The sequence below is a fragment of the Papaver somniferum genome, chromosome 5, assembly GCF_003573695.1.
Source record: "Papaver somniferum cultivar HN1 chromosome 5, ASM357369v1, whole genome shotgun sequence".
Classification (NCBI taxonomy): Eukaryota; Viridiplantae; Streptophyta; class Magnoliopsida; order Ranunculales; family Papaveraceae; genus Papaver; species Papaver somniferum.
The window spans coordinates 78,003,723-78,015,482 of NC_039362.1; the positions used below are offsets into that span (position 1 = coordinate 78,003,723).

Sequence of the window (11,760 nt, forward strand, 5' to 3'; positions counted from 1 at the left end):
GGAAACAATGTCAAGATAAATCTATAGGGTGAGGCAACCACTGAGCTACGTCGTAACTTGGACACTGAAGGAATAAAGGATACGCCCGTCGTCGTCGTCGTCTCATCCATTACCTTCAGAAATATCAGGGTGTTATTTATCCCACTGTCTAAATTTAAAAAGACCCAACTTAAGTTATTTACGACCCTGTTTGTTTGATCAGGCAAGTACGTCTCCACGAATAGTATAAATTATCTTCCTTATGGACAAAATTTTATGAGCTGATATGCATGAAATTGTTGTTTAAATCTCAGACCTATTATGAAGGTAATTATCAAGTACTCTTTCTTCGGCAAGTAGTCTTTGTCCTCCATGTTGTATCCTGCACAACTTAAGTTTTGTTGTGTAGGTACTTTAATAATGCTGCTTGAAGTGGTATCTTTTTCCTCTAAATGCTTAGAGAAAATCCAAATGCTTAAGGCATTCTAAGATAAGTTAAGGAAAAATTAATGATTCATATAAACAACAAAATAGTGGTTATATTACTGTTGAGGTTAATATTACAAACTTCATTTTTTGGTGGCCATGTTACTGATTACATTTTATCTTGCATAGAGTGGTTCAACCACAAAGAAAAGATAAATGAGGCTAATGAGTGGCACTAGATTAGTGGTAACTGAGAAAGGTTGTGTATCGAGTGTCGGGACATGTACAGTGCAGTGAACTGATATTACACAAATCTATATACATTTCATTATCTTCGACAATGGATAGCAATAGGAATCACATGACGCCTGAAGAAAAGAACAAGGTGGAGAAAGTGTGGTCGATGTGACCTTAGAGAAACTGACAAGATAGACAGCTTGGAATTTTTTAGCTCTTTTACAGTGGATAGAATGCTTTTAAATTTGAAATCAGTTTAGATTCACTATGAGCTTAACTTTTTCATGGAATATTCTATTGTAACTGATGAGCGATTGGACTTTGTTTATTTTTCATAATGTAGATGTCATATAAGACAATATGAGAAAAGGCGAATATTGAATACGGTGTTCTTCATATGATATTGCCCTACTCCTGTCTATGCATGCTTTTAGTTTACTCTTTGAATCCACATTTCTCAAAGCAAAGTCACGCATTCTTGAGTTGTCATAATTACTGATGCCTGCTTTTTGAAAGCAAAACATAGCTCGGAAAATATGGTGATTTTATGCATGTTATTATCTTTGATCTGGGTTAGAAAACTTTACGTAGAACTACTTCCGTACCACCAGAAAAATGAAGCAAATATTGCAGAATTTTTTTCCATATACCATAATCATCTTCTAGGAAGGGCAATACAAAGATACATAATTGTATAAACATGTTCAATACGAAACCTCCAACCACGTCTGGGACTGAGTTTCATGTCTAAATTCACCTTCATTCTTTATTTTCTTCGGCAAAATATGAAGGGGTGGATAAATTATCCGTAAAACGCACTATAGTAAATGGACTAATTTTCATTAAATTCGTTATTTTGTTTGTTATCATTCTATTAGATAGTATTTTTAGGAGGCTACTGACCCTCTTTAACTGAATTCATGTGATTTTTACAGGATGGCTATCCTGTAGTTGCTTTAGATGGATTGGTGGAGATGGAAATGATTGAGAAGGTGGGAAGCGTTACTCTTGGAACTGTTGTTTATGGCAAAACTGGAGGTGATTGAGTTTCCATCTATAACCCTTGGAGTAGTGACATATGCCCGTCTTCTATGAATTATTGATTATAATAACTTTGCGTGCCCTAGGTGCCTGTCTAAACACAATTTGGATTAAAAAATGGCCTACACATCGCCTATCCTATTAGGTTCTCTATAAACTTTAAATTGTCAATATTGTTCTCTATAAATTTTTGAAATCCCACCCGATACTGATATAGTGTAACTTCTGTAGTTCCGTCACTTCCAAATGATGATGCCTCTACCATCACCCACCCCTACTTCATAGTTTTGTAGTTGTTACTTCTTTAAAAGATATATGAAATGTTTCTCATGACTCTGGGATTATCGATGTCGGTTTTGGTTTACCTTGCTTTTTTTTTTTGAGAAATATTGGGTAGAATTCAGCTTTAAGTTGTTCAATGACCACTTCTATTTCGAAGAAATGAATTCCCAATAAGTTTATAATTCATTTAGACCCAGAAAATATTAGGCAAGACGAAGCTTTACTTTTAGAATGGATGGCGTATTAGCTTCTGCGGTTGATAAATGTGAAATGCCATGGGGTCTTAGAATATTTTTCCTAAAGGACAAAGCCTTTTACTGTATTCATATCTACGGTCTAACAAAATTTAATAGATTGCCGATATGTAAATTAAAAAATCCATATATTTGTTTGCTTACGGTTCACTCGTGCGTTAAACTGACATTAAGAGAATGTCATTGTGGTTGTGGATCTTATTTTTTCTTGGTTTTGGTTACATCTGTTTTTTCTTAAATAGGATTATGACAAGTATTTTTTACTCGATATTGTGCAGCTTCTGATTCAACCTTTACAACGACCACGAAATCCCTTCCGTACCCTCCATAATCTTTAGTGGTTGCAACTGTGATTCCTGGTCATGATCATGAATTAGACAAGGCTGAGGAGAAATTTAAGCTGGCATCATAGGCTTAACTTTCGTCTTATAATGATGAAATGGGAAAAAAATTGTTTCATATACTTTTTCTTTTCAGTTGTATATAAATATTTTTGTCGTCAGTTCCACGATGTCAAGGAATATTAGGAATGTGCACTCTGTCATTTCCTCTCTTTTAAAACAGGGGTGTAACAATTCATTTTTTCCTTATTAATGTCAAGGTATATATGATGGTTACAAGTCTGCAACTGCGTGTTATCCAGACGCAAAATCTAATCTTTGTGCCTTAGGTCCATACCAGTACTTGAATAATTGTTGCTGCAACACATAAAGTGCGTGCGGATATTTTTTTGGACACCCTTTTAAGTTTACCCACAGGTTTAGTTGGCACCTTAGGGAAAAATATCGAACCAATGCCTCAGAATATAGCCTGTTACAACATCCGGTCCATGTAACCTTGGTTCAACAAAATGGATTTTAAAGTAGTTCATCACAAATTGAATGGTGACACCGATATCTATTCTCAATTTGCAAGCCCTATATGAGTAGGTGCTAAACATGGATAGTAATAGGGGTTATAAATTTGCTGGGCTAACAGTGGGGAATGGAGAAAAACGAATCATATCCCGGGCCGTTACGGCACGGTTCATTATCTAGTTTCTTTTAAGTTTCGACTTAACGGCATTTTAAAGGAAGAACTTTTCTCCGCGTAATATTAAAATCATTATTTTAATGATTTAACGGTAACTTCTTAAAAGCAACTGCAGTGGTGCGAGTATAACCAAAGACCAAAGAGGGAAAAAAAGATCAAATTTTGGGTTTAGTATGGTGTGTGACGCTACGGTGGAAAGATTAAATTTGGTCAGACGTACATTATATGTTCGCCTGGTGTGGGGCGTAGACTATACCAACGCCTGATTGGGACGTGCACTAAAAAACAAAAAAAAAACAAAAATGAAATAAGTGGGGCGGAGGTATAATGCCCGCCCCACTAAAATGATTTTGGAAACAAAGAATGGGACGGGGGTATAATGCCCGCCCCATACAAAATAATTAAAAAAAATAAATGGGGCGTAGACTTTACGTACGTCCCATGTGAAGCGTAAACTATACCAACGCCTGGTGTGGGGCGTAGACTATACCAACGCCTGATGTGGGACGTGTACTATATGTCCGCCTGGTGGTGGGGCGTGAAGTATATCAACGCTCGACTATATCTGGGTTTAGTTTTGGTCCCAGACTAAATATACTCTGGGTTTTAGTCGTTGATCAAAATTTGATCGATAGTACGTTCCCCTACATCTGTTCAAAAGACCAAATATTTGGGTTTACTCTCCGACTGTGGACGCTCTAAAAGAGGGGAAGAACATTTAAGCTCAACATTTAAAAGCTTCTTAACGGCAGCTTTTCGTACCTGTTCACTTACTACTCTGTTCTCTCTCTTTAATCTTTTGTAGTATCTCTCTCTCCTCTTCTTAAAAGAGATGTTGAAAGGTAATGGGTTTTGTCTGAATTTAATTGTAATGGGTTTTCTCTGAATTTAATTGTAATGGGTTTTCTCTGAATTTTTTGTCTTGAATTTTTTGTTTTATGATTGATCCTTCCTTGCTTAAACCTCTGTATGATTCAATAATTTTAAAATTTTGTTGTTTAAAATTTAAAATTTAAATCTTTGTTCTGTTTTTTTACTTTTTGGTCAAGAACAGAAGAAACCCTAGATTTAAAATTTTTGGTTTTCTGAGAATTGAACCCTAGATTATGGTTCTTAGTGTTTTCCCACAATAATCACTCACACTTTGGTTGTAATAGATCAATGATATACAATGATAAAAGCCCTTTTGTTTGTTTCAGTATGTTAAGTTGTTGTGTTGTGAACTTATTAGTATTCAAAATTTAACTGAAATATCATTGATTTGTGATGAATTAGCTAGGAAGAGCGCATGGGCGTAATGTTGATCAATGCTGGCAACTCTCTACTGCCAACTCATGGAATGCCTGCTCAATTATGCTATCATCATAATTTTGGTAATAATGGTTTTTTCATGGGTAAGTTTCCTCTTCAATGATGCAGAGTTTTCTTTTGTTGCTATCTATATTTTCCCTAGTGGTGTTTTGAATCTTTCCTTGGTTGTTTCTTTCAGAACCTAGGGCTAATTGGCCGCAATCACACTCTAATTACCATGGTCAAAATAGCACGAGTATATTGCAGAATGATGGCATGGTTTCTATTCCTCCTAATTTTGGAAACACATCAGCATTGCAACAACAGCAACTAAACTATTCATTCAACCTAATTTTGGAAAGATCTTATTGTGATTCTCAGAAGCCCATATTTCTTGATAGTAGTAGTACTCATGGGAGGATTGATGGTGGGAGTAGTAGTTTTGGAGCAGCACAAATTGGAAATTGTGTAGATTCTTTTGGAAGGTCATTGCGGGATCTCGATCAGACATATGCGCACCTAGGTAACTTTTTCTTACTCATCTCAGAGGTCTATATTTCTTTGTAGTCTGTGTATAGAGAGACATATGCTTCCTTAATTTATTTTCTATTGATACTTTGATTTGATAATTCTGGTTGGCAGGTGGAATGAACTACTTCCCAATGGGGACTTCTCAGGGGAACCCCCAAGGCATGCTTCAAAATACTGCTTCTCCATATCCCGCTGTTCCAACTCTGTATCCGTCGTATACGCCAACTGAACAACCATCTAAGGTTCAACCCAAGTCAGCAAAATGTGGTGTTACCCCTCATTCAAATGGAGTTTCTGGGTCTTCCCGGTACACAGGGTGCGAGTCCAAATGTGAATATTGTGGTAAAAATGCACCTCTAGTTGATTATTTCTTGAAGAGGACTGTGGAATCATTCAGAGACCAACATCCCAAATTATGTAAGAAACTGGACAAATTATGTTGGCATTTGAGGAAATGCACAATCAGAGGTGTGACTGCTCAAAGTACCAGCATTCTGTTGACTGTTCACTTGATGGTTTCAAGTAACTTCAGATTTCTCAAAAGATAGCCCCTCATTCACTGAGTTTAATGAAAAGTACCCAGGATATTAGTGTTGGAGGAGATGGTGGTGATTTCACACATAAAACTACGAAGTTCGATGGCGGATTTAGACATATGCGTGCTTCAGTCGACCTGATTATCACTTCCCAAGCATTGCAGCAGCAGCAACCAAATTATTCATTCGACGGTCCATTCGGCTCCATGGTGAGATCTTACTGTGATTATCAGATGCCATTCTTTCTTTATAGGAGTACTTACAGGGGGAGTGATGATGATAGTAGTAGTACATATGGGAGGAGTGATGTTGGTACGACAAACAGGCATCAACAGCCATTGCAACAAACCCCGAGGACTAAGTGCGAGTCCAAACAAGTAGCATGTATGATAAAAACACCTTTTACCCAGTTCAAGAATCCAAACTACCGTCAAAATGATGTTGGATACAGAGCTAAGTATCAATAACTTTTCATCAAATCGATCACTTCCATTATAAAAGAGCTAAGTATCAATAACTTATGATTATTTGATTTTTCCTTGTTTTTGATTATTGCACCCAACAATCTGGAGACATTAGAGTTTGTAATAATCATGGAGTGAAAAACAAAAAACGAATTTTTGGTCAGCTGTAGAGTTTCGAATTTATCTCTTAACCTAGAAGAAATTTCAGTGAACCCTTTTGACATAACGTAGAAGACATACCCATAATTAACCACACAAAATTTCAGAATTTTTGGAGTTGTAAAAGTATTTTTTTTTGATATTTTACAAAACAAAGAAACGTTTCTAAAAAATTTCGACGAGCAGAAATTTGTTGTTGACTAAATTAGTTTTTATGGGGTAACCATCAGTTTTTTCGATATGCTGATTCAAACGAAGTTTGTATATCTAGATGTTATCTTCAAAACTCATATTTTATTTTCCGATTCGGAACTAAGGTTTGTCAGATGTGGTGTATTAGGTGATTGGGAAATTACCGTGTTCGTGGTCAGAGTATAAACGAAGATTGTGACATGAAATTGAAAAGGGACATGGTAACTAGGCGCATGTGGATGAACACAAGTTTTCCAAAGATGAAAAACGTAAGAACATCAAATACAACTCTAAGCACAGTTTTCATAAGAAAGGTATGTTTCGTAAAATTGAATCCGGCATTACTTTAATTAAGGGTGATTGTTATGTTTGTAAAATTCGTGGACACACGGCAGTAAATTGTAGACGACATAAAAACCTTAATAAGTAGAAAGTTAATGCTAATTTAGTTGAAACAAACTAGAACAAGTTCAGTGGCATGAGTCGGAAGTTATTTTAATAACTAATATGAGGGATCATTAGGTGGACTCTGGATCTACCAAGCATGTTTGTTGAAACAGAGACATGTTCACCTCCTATCAGAGGATAGGGATGTCGAGAAACTCTTTATGAGTAACTCATTTGCGACCGAGGTTGCATAAAAGGAAAAGGTCGAGCAAAATCTCATATCTGTAATATTCTCACATTGAATGAAGTGTTCATGTTCCGGGCATATGTAAGAATCTTGTATCTTGTTCTGTTATAGATGGTAAAAGTTTTAAGATTTTAATTGAATCTAGAAAACTTGTTGTAACTAGGCAGTGATTTTTTAGGCAAGGGTTATAAGACTTTGGGTCTATATAAGCTTAACGGAAAAATTGATGAAGTGAACATAGTTGATTCTTGTTCTTTATTTGTGTGATTGAATGTTTTGCATGGTATACTTTAAACCGCAAACTTATAAGTCAATGCATAAACTGGCTAGCATAGGCTGCGTACCCAAATTTAGTTTGGATTTTTAACACAAAAGCGAAGTCTGTGTAGAATCAAAATATGCTATAAACCCTTTTAGCAAAAATGTTCAGAGTAATTCTAAGCCCTTAGAATTAATATAGTTAGGCCTAGTTGACATGAGTTCAACTCAAAACCACTGTAGTAAAAGATGGTTTATAACTTTCGTAGATGATTGTACGAGGTACTATCTTTTATACTTTCTTAGGGATAAGGATGATGCCTTAGAAACCTTAAGATGTATAAACTTGAAGTTGAAAACCAATTACAAGCCTTGAACATAATAACCGTATCCTTAAGGAGATGATAATTGTCATGTTGATTAGTTCAGGATTACCTGCGGTCTTGTGGGGGAAGGCAGTCTTCTCAACTAGTATATCCTGAATAGAATACTCTTTTAAGGATCAGATGAACCTCTATTTGATTTATGGAAAGGTAGACAACCTTCTTATGCATGTGTCAAAGTGTGGGGGTGTTTGATTAAGGTTGCATTCCTCCTCCTAAAAGAAATAGATAGGAACCAAAACTGTAGACTGTGTCTTCATATAGGGTATGCCGAGTATACTTCTACATATAGATTTTTGGTTGTCTTTTATGATTTTTTTGACTTTGGTGTGAATACTATTATCGAGTCTAGGAATGTTGAGTTTTTTGAACATGTTAATTTGAAACTTATCTCTCTTTAGAGATGTGTTGCTGATCCTCTTGATGTCTCAACTAGTCAGAATTTAGGTTCAAATGAAGATGAAGTAGAGGTTGATGAGCCTAAGAGAAGTAAAACGACTGAGACTTCTTGTGGACTTGACTTCATAATATGCCTAGCCTAGTGTGAGTCACAGACTTGTAAAGAAGATATATTATCTACTGAAACCCCATTCTGGTAAGAAGCTTCATTTAGTGAAATGGACTCAGTCCGTCAGAACCAGACTTGGGAGCTTGGTAGTTTACCTCCTGGAAGTAAGACCATAATTCGTAAATGAGTCTTTAAGAGGAAACATAAGGTAGATGAAATTGTAGAAAAATATAAGGCTAGGTTGATAGCTAAAGTCTATAAACTAAAAGAAGGTGTAGATTTCCTTGATTCTTATTCACCTGTGACGAGAATTACTTTCGTTGAGATGCTAATTGCTATTGCTGCCATAAACAACTTAGAGATACATCAGATGGATGTTAAGACAGCTTTTCTAAAACCGTGAATTAGATAAAGAAATTTATATATACCAACCTGGGGACTTTGTACTGAAAGGTTGTGAAGACAAAATTTGTAAGTTGAACAAATCTTTGTATGGTTTTCACATAAGCACGTAAACAGTGACACGAAAAATTTGATCATGTGACAATGAGTAGTGGATTTAATTAAGTTAATGAATCTGACAAGTATATTTACAAATAACTTGTTAAGGATGCATGTGTAATTGTATGCTTGCATGTTGATGATATGCTTGATATAAACATAGATGTGATTAATTCCACTAAAAACATGCGTTGAATGAGAACGTTGACTTGAAAGACTTAGGCCCTGTTGATGTAATCTTAGGGATGATGATTAGAAGATAATCTAACATTTATAGTCTTAGTCGTTCTCATTACGTTGAACTTGTGCTTAAGAGATACAATCAGTCTGATTGTAAGCCTGCTTGTACTTCGTACGATTCTTCTTGTAGACTCAAGAAAAATAAGGGTAATGGAGTATCTTAACTTGAATACTCAAGAGTTGTAGGATGTCTAATGAATTTAATGAACTGTAAGAGTCCAAACATTGCCTATATTGTGAATAACTTAAGTAGATTTACTTTTAGTCCAGAGCAAGAGCATTGGGATGCACTTAGTAGAGTATTACGGTATTGTTTATAGGCAAAAACCGTTTCTGCTGATTTTGGTAATCTCGGTGAGTGAATGAGAAAAAAATCTAAACCCTAAACAAATGTACTGCACGGGAGTACTTTAGATTCGAGAAATCAATCTATACAAATCTGGCCTAAACCAAGAAATGGTCGTTCCGGATTTGCTTCGGTCACAAAGAGGAGGAGAAGGGATGGTTTAGGGAGGGAAGCGAAGAGAGTGTTGAGACCAGAGCAGTTCTGGAAGAGTAGTACTTGACTTGTATCAGAAGATGAAAGCTTTGAGAAAGCTAGCAAGAGTTGCCTTTCTGAGTGTCGTATTTCTCCCTGACCAAAAACTTGTGTTTTGGTGGAAATAGGTAAAACCTATTTATACAAGTCCAAGTGAAACGTACTCTGGTCTCGTAAGAAAAGAAACGAATGAGTTAAATGGGAAGAGATGGTAACACCTGGTATTGATGGAATTTGATGGAATTGATGTTCCGTAATGAAAGAGCGTTTCACCATTACTTCATGCATTTACTAACCGTTTTATTCTTATTACACCTTCTTGAAACGGGCATTTGTGTATGCCGCACGCTGTAGACCGTCAAACCAAAACCCTAATGAGCATCCCCCAGTTTGTGACTGAAGTTTTGATGTCTCGAGTGTTTTCATGGAAAACATGTAGCATGTCGCTGGTGTTTGATAAGTTGAGCTTGAGAGACTTGTCGGCTCAGTGGCGACCTTCGACGGTCGAGGTTTTGTATAAGAAGAATCGTGGCCTTTGATGTAGGCACGACATGCCAAAGTGCAATGGTTGCACGACATGTGCCAATGGCATGTGTGGCATGCCTCGGCCCTGGGTTGCACGTCGGGTGCAAGTGGAAGTGCCAAAGTGCTTGTGTTGCACGACATGTGCCAGTGGCATGTGTAGTATGCCTTGGCCCTAGGTTGCACGTCGGGTGCAAGTGGAAATGCCAAAGTGCAAGTGTTGTACAGCATGTGCCAATGGCGCGTGTGGCAGCTTTGGCCCTAGGTTGCACGGCTTGGCATGCCAGGTTTCAAGGGTTGCACGGCATGTGCCAATGGCGCGTGTGGCGGCTTTGGCCCTAGGTTACACGACTTGGCATGCCAGGTTGCAAGGGTTGCACGGCATGTGCCAATGGCGCGTGTGGCGGCTTTGGCCCTAGGTTGCACGGCTTGGAATGCCAGGTTGCAAGGGTGCACGACATGTGCCAATGGCGCGTGTGGCGGCTTTGGCCCTAGGTTGCACGGCTTGGCATGTCAGGTTGCAAGGGTTGCACGGCATGTGCCAATGACGCGTGTGGCGTCTTTGGCCCTAAGTTGCACGACTTGGCATGCCAGGTTGCAAGGGTTGCACGACATGTGCCAATGACGCGTGTGGCGTCTTTGACCCTAGGTTGCATGGCATGTGCCAATGGCGCGCGCTTTTGGCATGGTTGCCATTTTGTGCAATGGTGGTGCGTTTTGGATTTTTGGCATGGTTAACGTGATGATTGCGCGCTGCTTTGCGGTTTGGCACGGTTGCTACATCTAGTGAAATGATTGCGTATTTATTTGCGGTTTGGCATGGTTTCCATATTTAGCGCGACGGTTGCGCGTTATTTGTAGTTTTGGCATGGTTGCCATATTTTGCACAATGGTTGCATGGTACATGCAATTGCTATGTTTTGTGTGATGAGTGCACGATGCGTGCATTTGGCATGTTTGCCATGCTTTTGCGCAATGATTGCACGGTACGTGCAATTGCTATGTTTTGCCGATGTTTGCACGGTACGTGCATTTGGCATGTTGCATGACATGTGTGAGTGGCATGATTGCCATGCTTTTGCACAGTGATTGCACGGTACGTGCAATTGCTATGTTCTGCACGATGATTGCACGGTGGGTGCATTTGGCATGTTTGCCATGCTTTTTGCGTAATGGTTGCGCGGTATGTGTGAATTTAGGGTTTCGCGCATCGAAACCCTAATTTAGTATTTGAAAAAGGGTACCCTGGTGATTTTTACATAATCCCGTTAAATGCTGTAATAAATGTTCCAATGTCACCGGTAACGTCATGTTATACGTGAGGTTTTACGGTTTTACCCCTTGTCCTAAAACCACCATCAACAGGTACCTAAAATACTTTATTACCTTTTGTTTGATTTATGAAAGGTATCTTGTTGTCCTTGAGGAACTTTGTGATGCGAACTGGATAGTTGACTCAGAGGAGTCTAAGTCTACGACTGAATATGTTTACACTCTAGCAGAAGGGTTTATTTTTGTAAGATATCTATATAGACATATTTCTCAATTCATTAATGGAATCTGAGAGTATTACGTTAGATAAAGCACGAGAGGGGGGCGAGTGCCTAAGATGCTTTTTAAAATACATTTTCTCTCTGGCATAGGCATGTGCCAGCTATATCTATACCCTGTGTTAGCAAGCTGTAATAGCTAAAACTAAAAACAACTAATTTCAATAGGCGTTATTTCCATTGGTTGGATAAAGTTCAAAGAG

At 37.9% G+C, this 11,760-nt stretch overlaps 1 protein-coding gene across 1 annotated transcript; it reads left to right on the forward strand.

Annotated features, from left to right (window-relative positions):
* Window positions 1-4,605: 4,605 nt before the first annotated feature.
* On the forward strand, window positions 4,606-6,235 carry LOC113277560. Its single transcript, XM_026526625.1, has 3 exons — window positions 4,606-4,645; window positions 4,741-5,064; window positions 5,184-6,235. The coding sequence occupies exons 1-3, from the start codon at window positions 4,642-4,644 to the stop codon at window positions 5,618-5,620; spliced, it is 765 nt and encodes a 254-aa protein (XP_026382410.1). The 5' UTR covers window positions 4,606-4,641; the 3' UTR covers window positions 5,621-6,235.
* The last annotated feature ends 5,525 nt before the right edge of the window (window positions 6,236-11,760 follow it).

Coding starts and splice junctions, on each gene's coding strand:
- LOC113277560 (XM_026526625.1), top strand. Junction 5,065..5,183: donor TCAGACATATGCGCACCTAG/GTAACTTTTTCT, acceptor TCTGGTTGGCAG/GTGGAATGAACTACTTCCCA.